Source organism: Cygnus atratus, chromosome 2 (genome assembly GCF_013377495.2).
Source record: "Cygnus atratus isolate AKBS03 ecotype Queensland, Australia chromosome 2, CAtr_DNAZoo_HiC_assembly, whole genome shotgun sequence".
Classification (NCBI taxonomy): Eukaryota; Metazoa; Chordata; class Aves; order Anseriformes; family Anatidae; genus Cygnus; species Cygnus atratus.
The window spans coordinates 66,288,531-66,305,496 of record NC_066363.1 but is presented as its reverse complement, the minus strand read 5'-3'; the positions used below and the strand labels follow the sequence as shown (position 1 = coordinate 66,305,496).

The 16,966-nt window shown below is 37.9% G+C and overlaps 1 protein-coding gene across 2 annotated transcripts in view; it reads right to left on the bottom strand.

Moving 5' to 3' along the window:
• FBXL2 (F-box and leucine rich repeat protein 2) overlaps nt 1–16,966 on the bottom strand; it is a 50,562-nt gene that overhangs the window by 31,141 nt on the left and 2,455 nt on the right. The window contains exon 2 of one of the 2 annotated variants that reach the window (XM_035568840.2): nt 7,797–7,858. In XM_035568840.2, coding sequence (XP_035424733.1) covers nt 7,797–7,858 — 62 coding nt within the window. Of the gene's footprint in view, nt 1–7,796; nt 7,859–16,966 lie in introns of those variants that run through there. The other variant, XM_050708578.1, reaches the window with a different exon arrangement.

The following is a 16,966-nucleotide window of genomic DNA, read 5'->3' as shown; positions in this document are numbered from 1 at the left end:
CATCATTTTGTCTTCACTAATACTGGGAATCCCACTGCAGTGTTTCCAAAAGTGAAGCTAAAGTAGAACGTTTCACTATTTTTTTTTTTGCTTTTTTTCCCTTTGCTATTTTTTCTTTTTCATCATCTTTCTCCCCTCCCAAGACCAAATACCTTTCCCAAATACCTTTCAAACTAAATGCCAAACCAAGTCCTGTGCTTTACCTAGAAATGAAGCAGTAGAGGACCTGCAGGCCAAGGGAGGAGAGCTAAGACAACTCCCAGCCATGCCACCTCTACTTCCTGCACCCCCAAATCAATCACGCCTTCCTAAAATTGGAATAGTTGCAGAGGAGGATGATCCATATTTCTAACCTTAAAAGCCTTATGAATTGTCCAGTTTAATCATTTCCTATAAGAGCTGGATGACCCACAAGGTTCTGCAGTTTCTAAAATAGAACATGCTGCAACTCATGACTCCCTAGTTTCATTACCTAGATTTTTGTCAAAGTCTCAGCTATAGACTCCAGCTACAGCACTTTTTTTAATTTTTTTTTTTTTAAGGCATCAAACCAGGAGAAAGAATTCCATAAGGATCAAAAACACTCAGATTTTTTTATTTTACAGAAAAACATATGATAAATGAAAACGTAACTACTTTGGGGCAGACGGGAATCCCTGAAAGGGGATACAAACCAGGGAGGAACACCTCATGCACCCATTACAAGCTGGGGCTGATCAAATGGGAAGCAGCTCTGCAGAAAAGGACCTGGGTTCCTACTGAACACCATGATGGATATGTCTCAAAGCAGAAGGCTTTGGGGGCAACTTATCAACGTGTATAAATATCTGATGGGAGCGAAGATAACACTCTTCTCAGTAGTGCCCAGTGACAGGAAAAGAGGCCATGGATACAAACTGAAATACAACAAATTCCACTTAAACAGAAGAAAAAAACACCTTTATTTTTACTGTTAGTGTTGTCAAATACTGAACCAGATTGACTTGAGCGTTTATGGAGTCCCTATCCTTGGAGATAGTCAAAACTCAACAGGACAATGCCAAAAAAGAAGAAGTCTGTTCTAACTGACACTGCTTTCAGCAGCAGGTTGGACTAGATGACCTCCAGAGTTCACTTCCAACCTTAGCTAGTCAATTTTATGAATACAAAATTTATTTTTATGAAATGATTTTATGAAGTATAAATTTGGCGACTAGAACACATCTTACTAAGAGCAGTTAGCCTAATGATTATTTGAGTGGTTTAGCTGGCAGATCATAGTGCCAATCCAACTTGCTGGTCATTCCAATTCTTCCCATGAGAGAAGGTATTATACAATCAGGGCACCAAACAGCCAAAATCAAACATGCCCACTCTACATGCTGGTGGCTTGATAAAAATGTGGAAAAAAAACACAAACATGATGCTCTGGTGGTATGCAGCCCAGGAATATTCCATAAACCATAATTCTTACAGACAAATGTTATGGAAACTTCAGTTAGTCTTTGGACTAGTATTTGGTACACTTGATCCAACCTGTAGCTCTGCTACTGGCCTGGAAAATAACTTTGAAAAACAGATTTCTCATCCTGATGCCTATGCCTGCATCAGGAAGACAGATATGAAAGCTCACCTCTACTGTAAATGCTTCATAAGTTACTGACAAAAACAAACAAAAAAAGCACAGTATAGGTGTTTGATATTGTTATTTAAACTCTCTAACATCACTACTGAACGAAATAAAAACAATGTTCTGTGCTTTTTTTGTTTGTTTGTTTTTGTGGTGTTTGTTTTTTTTTTTTTTTGGTAGAGAGTTGGCGTATCCTTTGAATTGCCTTTGTGTTTTGCTGGCACTTTTAGCATGGGAATGAGAAAGGAAAAACAACCATTTTGGAGTGTGTGTGGAGGGGGGGAATTCCATATGAAAGGAATGGCTTCTTTATATCACTGATATTTCTGAACATTTGGCTTTGGTAATTTGTTAATCAAGAGACTGAGTTCAAATAAGGCTCCAGTTTCAAGGTAAAAGCAGCTCCAAATGGAATTAGGCCTTGATTAATTAGATAACAGATTCTAAACAGAAGCTTAAAAGCATATAAAAAACACAAAATGAAACAAGTGGTAATGCATGGATCTGAGACTTATGTAAGTTGCTGTTACATCATCTTTAGCTGTTATTCCTGCTTTAAATGCTTATTTACTTTTGTTTGTTCCAGAATGACAAATCTTTTGTCACAGGTGTGTTTTTACTAAGAGATAATATCCGTCCTTGAAGTAGGTAATGCTGAAGCAGTCCATTTGTAAGAAAGCCCCAACTCTTCAAGCGGAAACATTAAACAAATCATCTCCTTTTCATAATTCCCAAATTTTACTCAGCACCTTGGCAAAAAAAACCAAAAAAACACAACTTCCGTTCCCAAATCGCTCCTTCTGCATTAACAGTGTACAAATGCACTCATAGAATTTTCTGCTTGTGTTCTTACAATCTCACTCACATTTTTAAAAGGAATTCCATTTGAAACATCTCTGCCCCAAACACTTAAGCTTATACTTGTTTGTTTATGAACAGAACCAAAACATTTAAACAATAAGTAGAGGATGGCAGCTACCTCCCCCAGTTACAAAAGGCCAAGCTTGCTTGACAACAACATAATCATTTTCACATGTTCAGCAAGCACCTCATACAAAGAATTCAGAAAACGCATACAGAATAACCAAATCATAAGTCAAAGAACTGAAAAATATAAACTTGCATCTGGAACTGATCTTAGTTGGTAACAATTTCATAAGCAAACAGTACGTGTATATTGAAGACAAAAAAACCTGTCGTTTGAAGCATGACTCATTTTCCCCACTTCATTTGTATAATTAAATACTGCAACATTTCACCTTGAGTAGCAAAGACTGCTGTTTAGTATTTAATAATTTCAGGAAAACATTTCAATTTTATAATGCACATGCAATCGTTTATTTTGATTTTAGACCACATTTTGCCTTTCTGGCATACTACAATAGAGGACTTCAAGCAATTACAATATAGCTATTTAGAATCACAAACAACCAAATTGATACATCAACTGTATTCATACAGATTATTAATCTAATTGATTGTATAGGAGTTGCTTATGAAAGTAGAACATATTTCCTTTAATTTCAGGATGTAAACACAAATCTATGGTTTCTGTAAAGGGAAGTCTAATCATGCCTTCTGCACATAGCTTTCATTGAGCAAAGTAAGTTCTGTGATTTCGCATGCCTGAAATACATCTAGGCAAGGAATTAGTGCAGAGCAACTGCAATACTCCAAGCTCATGTTAATTTCCCAATATAGAAAACTCCTCTATATAAAGATATGGGCAATATATTCATTAACCAGAAGCATGGAGACTAACACTGATAGGAAACAAACAAGAACAATGAGACTGATAACAGCATAACATCAAAACTAGACTCTTGTCTGCAGTCACATACCCATTTCCAGTGGTCCTTAACTCCAAAGAAGTGATTAGAAAACCAACCAAACAGGCAATTAGAACAAATCACAGGCACATGTCATGGACCAGATAAAGCTTCTGGAAAGTGATTAGATATTTTCATTTTCAGCCAATGGGAAACAGAAACAAAATTATTAGGAACAAGATTTAACAGATTTTATTATTATTAAATTCTTATGTGCTTCAGCAACAATTGATAAGTGGTATCACACTACAAGTACCATTTTTATTTAACATCATTTGCCCAATTGTAAATGAATAGTCATTTAGTTTCTCTGTACCTTCAATCTTCAAGGTAGCATACCTAACCTTAAATAAACATTGAGGATAAAACAAGTTGCAATTTTCTGATTAATCAGCTTTTGCTAGAAATTTTTCCGATTACTGTTAAGTGGGAATGGGCTTTAAAACTTTCCAGTGATTTAACTCAAATTCAGGACAGAATCAATAGCTTAGTGGTCATCGTATAGAATATTCCCTTTGGAATATTCCATATTCCCTTCAGAATATGGAAAATGTCTCATGTTGACTTTTTTATATATACATATATATATATTTTTTTTTTAATTGCTGCGCCACTGGCTAGCACGCATGTGCTAGGAAAGAAAAACGTTGAGGAAGAAAAATGACAAAGCATGCTTTTAAAAGTGAGTTTTGTCTAAATTAGGTGAGAAAAGTTTCAGAATAATGACTGCTGTGTTAGAGAAAAATTCCTCTCATAGCTCTAGAAATCAAGAGAAATAGAGAAGCCAAATTTGACAGTGATTTTGGGCTATTTAAATATCTACGGTTCTAACTAAAAAAAAATTTGTTATTATGACAGATTTCTTGTTGCAACCTTTTCTGTATTTTTCTTATTTCCCCCACAGTTAGGGAGGCAGGTTGTAAAGCACCATTTCAAATATACACAGCACTATGTTCAACTTTACTTTTCTTCAGCTACTGGCAATTTTTCCTTTCTACTATAATGCAAACACTAACGAAAAGCTGAGCAAAAAGCAGTGTGTAGTAATAAAAATGAATAACAGAAACATGAAAACATGTATAAATGCTTCATCAGCCACCCACATGCTGCATATTCTTGCATTCAAGAGAAGCTGCCGCTGGAACACAACTGCTGAGTTCCTCTCCTAACTCAGGTTCTAAAATTTGCTTACCTTCTTTTATATCTGGTTGAACACTCAAATTTAAAGTCTGATGACTAAGACCTATTATTTGAGTACATGCACCCAACAAGTATGGTTTACAGCAGAACTCATAATAGCTTCAACATTTGTGGTGCAATTTATGAACACTAGTAGTTTGCAGGCATGAAGGAACTGAAAATGGTTCGAATGACCGAAAATAACAAACATCTCTACTGTTGAGAACAAGTTCGATTTTCACTTCTTGAGTGGCTGGAATAAATGCAAAAATAATATAAACCAAATCATTGTATTCTCTCTGAATAATTCTTTAAAGAAAAAAAAGAAGTTAGCAAGGAAACAACAAACAGAAAAATACTTTTACAAATACACAAAAGTACTTGTTTTTCCCATAGCTTAAATTTTCAGATCCTTCATGACTTTTTTTCAGTAACAAAACCTGATAATTACTGCCACGTTTTACAACCAGATTTCTGAAGCTTGCCATTCTCATGCAAAATCTTATAGCACAAAATATTAGTAATTTAAATACACATGAATAAACCAGATCGGTCCTTCTACATGCCCAAAGTACTGACCATACCTGTATTTTCAAACACATTATGATTACCTTTATCAAGCACAAAACTTGAAAGTAATATTAGTTACATTCACTATTTTTGTTTGTTTCCAACACTTTTCAAACTCATACTGTTTGAAAACTTTATGAACTTTAAAAATCCCTTTTTCTTCCTGGCAATTTACAAGAAAAAAAAATAAGATCATCCTCATGGCTCTGACATTTTACTGAAAAAGTTGATACTGTTAGATCTCGAGTAGTCTATCTCGGACTTCATTTCTGATTCTCTTGGTAATAGATATGGGTTTAACTTCAGATATCAATGCAAATCTGCACCTAACATACTGTATGCATTTCCCGATGCATTACTGATGCTTTTCTGTAAGCATGGAAGAAAAAAAAAAGCTACAAATGCCTGAAACACTGCTTAAATTACACAATTTCTAACAGCTCTGCGGGATTCTTCTTCAAACAATTTAGCTTTTATTCAACCTTTCACTTCTATAACAGAAGAGTAAAGAGGAAACAGTGTCACTTGCCAACTGGCAAACTAATAGCACTACAACAGCTAAAAGGGGTGGTCATTCTTCTTTTAGCTTGAACAAAAAAGTCTTTAGCAGAGTATATTTCTTTCACAGGAAAAAAAAAAAATCAGTTGCAAATGAAATGCCCCCCTCACTCCACTCAAGCTATTCTACCCATCTCAAAGCTGACTGGTCCTCTCCAAACTACTGTCTTCTTGAAACCACCATAGTCCATCTTAGCCAGATAACCTCTTCTTCCTCTGACCAATTATTTGGGTTTATCTGATAGAATCACAGAACGGCTTGGGTTGGAAGGGACCTTAAAGATCACCCAGTTCCAGCCCCCTGCCATGGGCAGGGACACCACCCACTAGATCAGGTTGCCTCCTACCAGAGAAGGAACAAATAATTTGTGGTTTTGTATCCTGCCAAAAGAGCTCCTCACCTGAGAAGCTGAGGGCTTCAGTCAATTACTGATGCATGGTAGATACTTTGTAGAAACCATGCAAGAGACAATGACATTGCCTTGAAGAGCTTATAGTCTAATTCTGGGTGTTACAGAAATAACAGTGATGATCAGGTAGATAAGAAAATGAAAAAGAGTAAGGACTGAAGTGTAAGCCCAGGTGCTTACTTTAACATTTTTAAAATGATTACTGCAATAAATGAGTAAATTTTGAAAAGTGGTAGTATTTTTTAAGTCTACCACCAGAAAAAAGATTTCTCAGTTTTAATAAAAAATATTGGACTGCTTGTTACAGTCTAATTACGTAAGCTTAAATACTTGATGCCAATGACAAGAACACCAAAAGAAGTGTTTTAGATTAAGATGTGTGGCATCGAGTGAAACAAAGCAAAGTTATTAGAATTTGTATTCAGGGCATCATTCAGTGACACTTTTTCATTTAACCACATTTTCTAAATAGTTCTACAAGCCTAATTTACATCATCACCACCACATGGAATGAGTATATCTGAATAAAAATTAAGATCTTTTAAAAATGCAATTCCTTTTAACAAAAGACTGTTTCTTTAGTACCACCAAGAGAACATTGTGATAGTACAGACACTAAAAAGTAATAACATTTTAAGAACACTTTCTTAATACACAAGATAGCAAACTACCATTGTTTCAGACAGGAAGCAATGACATACAAGACAACCAAAGCAACTCTTTAGAGTATTAAGAACAAATCATTAGCTCAATTTTAATAACACCATCACTAAAAATTATAATTGCACCATTATACACGGGTATTTCTTTTTACACAAAGAGTAGGCTGCAATGAAAACTACAGGCAGCTAGAGAAGAAGTTACTGGGCCGATTCAGTTTCCCCCGTGAAGTGGTTACATCCAGTTGAGCAGTACCTCCACATTCTGGAATTGACATTTTGCTTGAAATCAACTTCCAACACAACAAGCATGTGAAGACATCCACCAGTGTCTCAACCATGGGCTAAACTTACTGATCCTGATGTTGTAGCTAACTCCTGTGAAGGTGATCTACTCACACAGCTTTGATGAAATGCACAGCTGGCTGAACGATTACAGTAAGTAAAAACCTCCTGTTGGTTCTACCGTATATAACACAGACCGACAGTAAAGGAGACAGTCTGTGCTTTTCACTGCAGTGATTTTCAGAAAGCTTTGAAGTTGTATTTACATTTGTTATAACAAATTTCATAAGAAGAAGAATGTGAGTATTCATTGTAGGGAATTACATAAGAGAATGGATCTTACACTCTACAGACAGATAAAACATTGTGCAATGCAGAAAAGAGTTAACTACATATACTAAAGCTATTTGGACATTTTATTTCACTACTTTTTCTAATATGCAAGAAAAAGATCACTACTCAACTATATTATCTATGGTATAGTGTAATTTGAACACTTTAAAACAAATCAAGACCAATCAAAACAAAACAGGTTAAAGAATTCCAAGATTTAAAACAGTCATGTTGCTATTTATTTCAAGATATTTAAGAATTAATAGTAATCTTAATAGTTTAAGAATTAATTTGTAGTCTATAAGCCACATAAGCAATGCATTATCCTCAGATTTTTACTCCTTAACACGTTATCGCGAATTACCTTAACAGAAGCTCTTTGGGTAATTTTTTGTTAATAAGGCCTTCGTCATTATTTAAGAAAACCTGGAAACAGAAGAAAAAAAGTCATTTAAAAAGACCAACAAAAAAAACAGCTTTTAGAGAACCTTTTAACCTTCTGTTTAGGTGTTTAACTCTTAAATTACCATTAGCACCATGTTTTCAACATGTTATTTGGTATCCCTATAAGTTATTTTAATAGGCACAATGCAGCCACACCCACTCATACACTTGGCTCTTTCCTAGTGCTGAGATTTAGCCACACAAAGTATGTGGAACTTTGTAATCATTAAATAAACACTAAGAAACACACCCCATGAAGTATTTTAGGTAGCAGTAAAAGTTCTAGCAATAGCAAGACACATACAAATACGCCCTGGTTGCACAGTTCTAAAAATGTCCTCTTTACAGTGTACACTGTAAATTCCATGGCCCAGGTACATGAAGATGGAGAAACTGTAATAATCTAATGATTTAAAGAATTTACTGCCGCATATAGTAGTGGTCTGAAAGCAAGAGAAGCACCTCAAGAAATGCTACAAGAAAAACAGAAAATGCCTCTCACCTAGACCATCTTATTACCAACATATCTCCCAAGAAGAGACTCCATTCCGCCATCAACACATACCGCATACTTGATAACTATAAGCTGTGCTCCTTGGTTAAAAAAAGGAAAGCTCAACAACAGGTGGTTCTGAAAAAGGTACATCAAAAAAGCCAAATGCAAGCATAACTCTGTCCATAAAAAAAGGGAAGTCAGCAAAAAGTACACGCCTGGGAATTCTGAAATATCTCCCCCAAAATACTGTAAGATTAGAAAACTGGAATTTCCTTCTAGCTGCCATTAGAACCTTTTTTTCTCTCCCAGTATGTTCTAGGCTGATGTCAGGTCTAACTGCATACCACTGTTTCTCAGTTTTGTATTGCAGCAAAAGCCACTTTTTGCACCTCCAACCTCTGGGCAACAAACAGGCTATCCACACATCTAAGAACAGTAAAACCATAAACTTTCAACAGGACCAGCAAGATTAATCAGGCTTCTTTTTCCTGCAACTGGAGCAACACAATTATTAACAGACCAATGGCTGTAGAGTTTCAAAGCTTACAGCATATATGCATACGTGCTTCAATAGGACAACTCTACTTCCTCCTGAAAAGAAAAGATACGTGCTTGGCTTTAAGCAGTTCCACGTGGCTGAACAAAGGTACAGGTTGGCACTGGTTTTACTTGACACCAATAGTCATTGCTGCTGCTATTTTCAGCCTTTATGCTCTTATTGTAGCACTTATTCAGAAAAAGGAGACATATGCCATCCTCACAGAGCTTAAGACCACCAAGTTGCTGGAGGTGAGGGTGATATACTTGTGCATTACAGGCAAAAATAAGTCACAAAAAAAAAAAGTTACCTCTATAAGCGCACACAGTCTGTGGTAAAACAGACAAGAGAACTTACATCTCATTAATTCTGGTCCAATATCTGAACATTTAGTATCACAGACCACTAACAATCCTTAATCATTCAACATAATCATTCTGCAGTTGCAGAAGCTTCCTCAAAAGTTTTGATATCCATCTAGAACATACTTTCCGTTTATATGCATTTTTTAAAAAAGCTACTTTGCAGACTGTTACTAGTTTACAAGTATGCCATCGCTTTGTCAGTGCAAAATCTATTATTATACTACTTTTATTTATGCTGTAGACTCCCATATGTACAATAACATGGACATATGCTCACTATATGAAGATGACACAGCATTTAATTTCATAAGACATGAGCTATTTAATACAACACTATTTAACACAAACAGATAAAATGTGTGCTCAAGACTACTGGTATTTCCAGCTACTAAACTCCTGCATTAAAAAGCTAAAGCACTACATAACATAGCACAGATTTTTGGGACTAGTAAGTATTTTTTGCTTGTGGCCAGGGTGAAAATCTAAACCTACAACCAATCTATACTTCTAGCAGCTCTTATGGGGAAAAAGACTTATAATCTCTGTTTATGAAAGATATCTTTGGAATTTAAATTAAAGCTAGACTTGCAGACTGTGGTAAATAAACGACAGTAGACATGACCCATATGCTTGCATTTAGAAATCCAAGTTAAACTGAAGAAAATGCAGCTTTTACTACTGCTTATGAGGAGCACGCGACTTGCCCTCCACACAAAGTACCATACCTGCAAAACAAGCTGCAGATGAGGCAAGAAACAGATTCAAAGCTGTTTGTTAGTGACATGGACAGTGGGATCAAGCGTACCCTCTGCAAGTCTGCAGATGACACCAAGCTGAGTGGTGCAGTTAATACCCCAAAAGGAAGGGATGCCATCCAAAGGGAGCTGAACAAGCTAGAAAAGCGGGCTCATGTGAACCTAAGGTTCAACTACTCCAGGTTCAAGGTGCTGCACCTGGGCTGGGGCAATGCCAGACATGAGGACAGACTGGGGGGACTCATTGAGAGCAGCCCTGCAGAGAAGGACTTGGGGGTTCTGGTGGATGAAAAGCTCGACATCAGCTGGAAGTGAGCGCTTGCAGCCCAGAAGGCCAACTGCATCCTGGGCTGCATTGACAGAGGGGTGGCCAGCAGGTGGATGGAAGTGATTGCGCCCCTCTGCTCTGCCCTTGTAAGGCTCCACCTGGAGTGCTGCAACCAGGTCTGGGGCCCCCAGCACACGAAGCATGTGGGGCTGTTAGAGTGGGTCCAGAGGAGGGCCACAAAGATGCTCAGAGGGCTGGAGCACCTCTACTATGAAAAGAGGCTGAGAGAGCTGGGGCTGTTCAGCCTGGAGAAGAGAAGGCTCAAGGAAGGCTTTATAGTGGCTTTTCAGTAGTACTTAAAGGGAGCTTATAAAAAAGATGGAGAGCGACTTTTTACTCAGGCAGATAGTGATAGGAAGGTTTTAGTTCTCATTTTAAACTAGAAGAGGGGAGACTTAGATAAGATGTTAGGAGTAAATTCTTCACTCAGAGGGTGGTGAGGCACTGGCATAGCTTGCCCAGAGAAGCTGTGGATGTCCCATCCCTGGAAGTGTTCAAGGCCAGGTTGGACGAGGCCCTGATCAACCTGGGAGGTATCTCTGCCTATGGCAGGGGGTTGGAAGTGGGTGATCTTTAGGGTGCTTTCCAACCCAAGCCATTCTGTGATTCTCTCAGTTTTATGTGCTTGTGTATACACTAGCTATAGTTATCATATCAAGGTATTCTTATGGAATATTTAAATAAATAAAAAAACTTTACTTCTTTACTCTGAAAAAGTAGATCAGCCTCTAGAATGATCCTGCATTTGAATCTCGGAAGAGAGGGAACCCTTTAAGGCTCTGCAGTTTCAGTTTTTTGCCAAATGAACAGCAGGCATGGCATAACTGAGGTTGTCATCTTCTAGACGGAACATACGGGGGCTGATTGTGTGCAACTGGTGTCAAAAAGAGAAGGTCAATATATTGGACAATCTATTCCTTTTTTGAGGATTTCCTGATGATCTGAAACTGCCGTTAATCACAGAATTTGCTAATGAAGTAATTACCCTGGGTACATATATCTATCACCTCTTTGAAATAGATAGCACAGTCCTATTACTTTTTTGCTTGATTTTTGTATCTTGACTTTGCTAATTTTCTATTTAAAAAAATAAAAAATAAAACCAGTCAAGGAAGTGTTCATCAACTGCTGTGAAAATATTCTAATAACCTTGAAAAATATGACTTACTTTTCTTTAGTTAGACAGTGCTGACAACAACATGCCCTCAAAATACCTGTCCAGTGTTACAAAACAACTGTGGATGCAGAAAGAATATTTCTTCTCTCTTTGCTTTCACATTTGATAGCAAGTTTGATTGTGTTAATGACAGGGTACATAAAACCCTAGAAAAGCATGCTTCAAACTGTACAAAAACATGAAATACAACAGAAAAATCAGTGCAGAATGAAAAAGGAGAAGTGACATTGAACATATGTAACAGAATATTACTCTAAAACCAGCTCTGGATTTCCTGTAAGCGTAAGAGATACCCTGACAGGAGTTCAGGAAACAAACAAAACAAAACACGCAAGGGAAAACTGTATCTGTGCTCTACCAAAGCCTGTTTTCCACAGCTAGTTGGTTATTAGTTCAATCCTGGGCCATTTCTCACATTCTTTAACTGACCTCTTGCTTTAGTGTCTTCACTTTACTTTTGTAAGACTGGTTACAATGAGCTAAAAGATGAAGATTTCCTTAAAAAATTACCTGATATTTACTTTCACTAAACTTCTTCCATAACTATCACTTTTTTCATTTTATAAATGTAGTATATACATATACACATTGTGTCTCATCTTTTTGCTTCCTCTTCCACGTTATTAAATATAATGATTACCTTTAGCCCTAGAACATAACTTCCCGATACATCACAGTTAGCTTGTCACCATATTATTCTCTTCTGGTCTAACAGTTAGCTATCCTGTTTATACCAGAATTAGTGAAGACATTTTTTGATGGAGTTGTGCATACATGGTTTTGTACACAAATTGACAAGGAACTGCAGCATGCTCAAGTAAGTTAATTTTTCTCTGTGAAGAAACAAATATTCATCCTGATTCATCATGCTTATCTAAGCCATTTAGAAATTCTATTTTACTATTATCTTCAGCATCAAAATATGGTTATACTACTCATTTTGTTGAGTCATTTTTTTTTAGATGATGCAGTTTCAGTTGTCATTTAGTCCTCTACTGAACAGGACCATTTTCTTCACAGGTGTAACCATTTTGTTAGCAACTCGGCTATAATGGCTCAATTCCACAGAGATACTTACGGATCTCATTTCCAGTGATATCAGAGTAGATGAGGACATTCAACCTGCTAACTTTTCAAATCAAGTTATTTTTGAGATTCTGTTCTTTAATAACTTTGCTCATTAGAGTGCTAAAGTAAGCATTTTTTTGGAAATGTAGGTTTGACGGAGAGGAAGTCTTGAGACCCCAAACGACACCAGCGAAAAGAGAAGACAAACTGTCAATAGGGTTGAATTATTTACCAAGTCAGTAACAAAACCAAAGGGTGGGTCACTGTCACCAAACGAGACAGCAGTTTAGAACTAAATCCATTCATTTCCCTTCTCCTGCTGTTGACACAGCAGACATCCTAGCTAAGCTGTAAGTATTTCCATATATAAAAAAGCATCGAGTCTTTCAGGTTTCTACTGGCAAGAACAGGATTTATTTAGTATTATTTATGCAGTAATAGACATCATAAGAACAAGATGCTTTAAAGGAAAATCTTGACAAAATTAAAATTGAGGTTTTACTCAGGTTCCTGATGGGCAGATCTGTGTTACCCAACACAAAACCCACCAACTTGCTGCGCATCTCTCCTCCTCCGTGGGAACGCCCAGCTATTGCCTGAGCCATTTCACCTTCACCATGCAGCTGAAATTGCTTCTTGCTAGAGCAGAAGGAAAGCCAGCAGATCAGAATGCTCATAAACTGCTCCAGGTAGCAGAGCTGAAGTCATCAATGGCATGCTAAAAGCTCTCCATTTAACTACAGGAGAAAAATGGAGGATGAAGAAGAAAAGCAAAAATAATCTTCCGTGACTAGAAATTTAGGATTACCTCATGTTACACTACAGAATGTTTTCCAATGGTCAGGGAATTGCTGCTAACTGGTGCTTCCTCTAGAAACGTGCAATTAATGCACTGGAAATGGCAGATGAGCAGACTCATTTAACACGAAGCAAGCAGCAAAACGTAACCGTATCTAGGCAACAAAAGCAGGAGAATGGATGTGCACTGCTAACAGGACTGAAGCAAGGGATATCAAACACAACAGCTGATGGCACAGCACTGCTGTTCAACTGGAAACCACTGTAAAGCTTTCTGTATAACCTATCAAATTTAGGCACAAAATTGAATCTCAAAAGGTGATGCCATCTCAGACCATGCACATCTACAGTGGCAAACTATTTTTTTTTTAAATTATTTTACATGAACACACAGACGCTGTCTGCCACCCAGGCTCTTACTCCCATGCTCTGCCTCAGGCTTTGACTCTGTGCACTTGGAAATCCCAGCTGTGCTGCCCTGTCGTGGCAGCTAACCACCTTTTCCCCTGGAACCCACTACCTGAGCCCAGCAAGCTGCCTTCAGCAGGCTTTCAGCTCCCTCGGCACTGCCAGATACCTACTGCATCTTTCCTCTTCCAGCACTGTGACAAACTGATGGATCAAAAGCCACTGACACCTCACATGAAAGCCTTTCGCTCTTGTGTTGGTCTTATAAACCATCACAGCTCACCTTCAGAGAACAAGATCAAACACACCCAGGAATATCTCTCCGCCTTTCCAAAATGCCTCACTGACCTGGGGCTGCCCATAAAGGCCATACTGCCTTTAAAGTCTCCCCACAGCGAGCTCTGTCCGAGATAACAAAACCTGCCAGGCAGAAGCAGCTGGCCACACTGCCCACTTTGCTGTTTGGTTTGCTTCCAGAAAAGCCATCTTTCTTGTTTTGCCAGCGCTGGTATTCAGAGCACATCATTCACATTTTACTGGAGGGCATCAGTCTGGCTCTGCAAGGCCCCGCTCTCACTGGGTGACAAATGAAGGTCACTCACGAACATCAGTCCTCACCTCTGCAGCCATGCAGCTCTACCTTGGCACCTTCAGCCACTCCAGCTCAGCTGCCCCTTCGCACAGACCTAGGGGTGCCTGAGGTTGCCCCATCCGCCTGTTCGCAGTTGGCCAAGTAGCTGACAGCACCCTTTCCCCATGGCTTTCAGAAGTGCACGCACTTTCTGCCAGCTGTACTTGGAAATCACCAATCAAGCTTTCTTAAGAGTACGGCTTCTCAACTGCAAGCAGCCAGGTTATTAAGGCCCAACAAGTTAGTGAAACTTATTAGCTGAGCTGACCATCCTTGTAAGCAAGACTCACCTTCTCTCCTACAAAGTCACCAGAGAGAGCAGTTCTGGTTAGGGGGAAAAAAAACCTGCTTAAACAGCAACAAATTTGGAAAAAGCTGTTAACTGTATGTCTGAACATTCTTCAAGTATATACAAAGAGACAGCTGAAAAAATAGGTTTGATAAGGTTTTGTCCTCATCTGCTAAAGCATAGTTCTACCTCTTAGACATATACTGATTAGTAAATCTTCTCTTAGGTGGTTTGTGGTTTTTTGTTATTGGTTCCCCCCTCCAAAAAATGTTTTAATGACTACGTATTTCCTTTTGTTCATTTGTCCATATATTTGTCCATTACTTCTCTTTTAAGGTTATGATCTTCCAAACAAAAACAGTATACAATGAAGCATTTATAGATTATTGCTTAAAAAATAAAGCCTTCAACTGAAGTAATCTGTAGATTTGGTTGTCGAAGCGGAACACAGGGAAACCCATACCATCTACTCCGCAGGTTTCAAGAGCAACAGACCTATGGCAGAAAATTCAAGTTGGATGGATGAAGCACTTGTTGACTGTAGCCCACCAGAAAGCTAAGGATGCATCTTTCAGATTCTGTATCCTTCAGATTTGGTGTCTTTTTTTTTCTTGAGCAAGAATGTAACAAATCCCTTCTCAAGCACCAAACAGACTCAAATACAGTTTGCAAAAGCCTAAATTCAAAATACTCGAGAAAGATATTTCCCTTGGTGCATTCAAGTAACTCTGAGATTCTAAACAGAAAGACTGAAATAAATTCTTAGGCAGCTTTCACCGCAACATCATTCACGGGGACTGCTTACTCATTAAAATTCATCTAGTGACAAAAATAATCTATTTGGTTTCACACAGCCTTCATAGAATCATACTGTAATAAACATTTAGACATTCAGACCATGATATATTTTTGGAGAATCACTGAGAGAAAAGCTGGTATCCATTTGCTTGAATGCATCAGTATTTGGTTATGGACAGCCATTCTGTTTCAGCCATCCAAATTTAATCCACATCACAGATTCATCACAGCCCTTAGGAGTACACCTTTCAAAATTCCAGCTCTGAATCATCGTGTCAATACATAGTTGTTTGTAGTACTACACATATGACTAGTTTTATTCCCAGTCTCCAGTATACTAGCCTGCAGACACGCTGATGTCAGTACCAACTCTCCCAGTGTGCAAACCTAGAAATTCTTCCGCAGGTCCATTTCTCCACGAGTTTCCACTATTCTAAGTTGGACTGATGCAGCCCTTCCTCCAACCACACTACCCATATACAGAAAGTCAATTATTTTTTCCTATTACACTAGCTCAAACTGTAAATGAAATTATGGCTTAAGTCCTGATTGCATGGTTGAAGCTGAATCCCTTCCTCTGAGCACCTGAGACACAAATTTTGAATACTGATTTCTTTCCCCAAAGGCAACTGCTCTTCAGAATTATATTAGAAGATATAGTTCATTACAGAAACAAAGCTAAAGCTTCTACAAAGCTGTTTTAAAGCAGCGCTTGATCTGCATTGCAAACACTATGTCAGAACCGATGTTTTTCTTACTACTGAGTGTGAAATTTTTGTTCCAAAGAGCAAACCTCCACTAGGCAGTCTCCCCCAAGCATGAACCAGAAAATAAATATGACAAGATCTGTGATGCCACTGCACACACCATATAAGTGGTGTATGATTAATAAAAGCTTTCGGTTACAAGAGACAAAATTATGTAGCTCTTCATGATTACATACAGCAATTATGTCTGACTTCAAAGGAAATAGCGTTACAGTAGCACTTCCAAAATACTTTTTTAAACTGCTCCAGGAAAGGTAAAAGCTTAAAGAAGCTGGACATTCACTTAACTGTTAGTATTTCCCAAAGCTTACAGTCCTTGAATTTCTGTAGAAATAAAACATCCTTGATACTTTTGTTTAGGAAGTATGTTACAGACATGTTCTGACCTACTCGTATGCTCAGACATTTTGGCCCTTAATATTTAGATAACTACTACATGACATCAAGCAGTGATTCAGAAAGGCCTTTCCTCAGTGAAGCTCTGACCTCAATTTTAGCGTCTGAGGACCAAAAAAACTTGACATACTGGTAGAGTTTCACATTTATGCAGACTTGATGATGTCTTGGGTCCTTATTGATTTAAATTTACAGAATATACTGGTTAACCAGTTGAAAAGTAACCAAACCCAACGAAAACAGAGCTTCCTATTTCCTTCTGCCTGAAGGAGAACA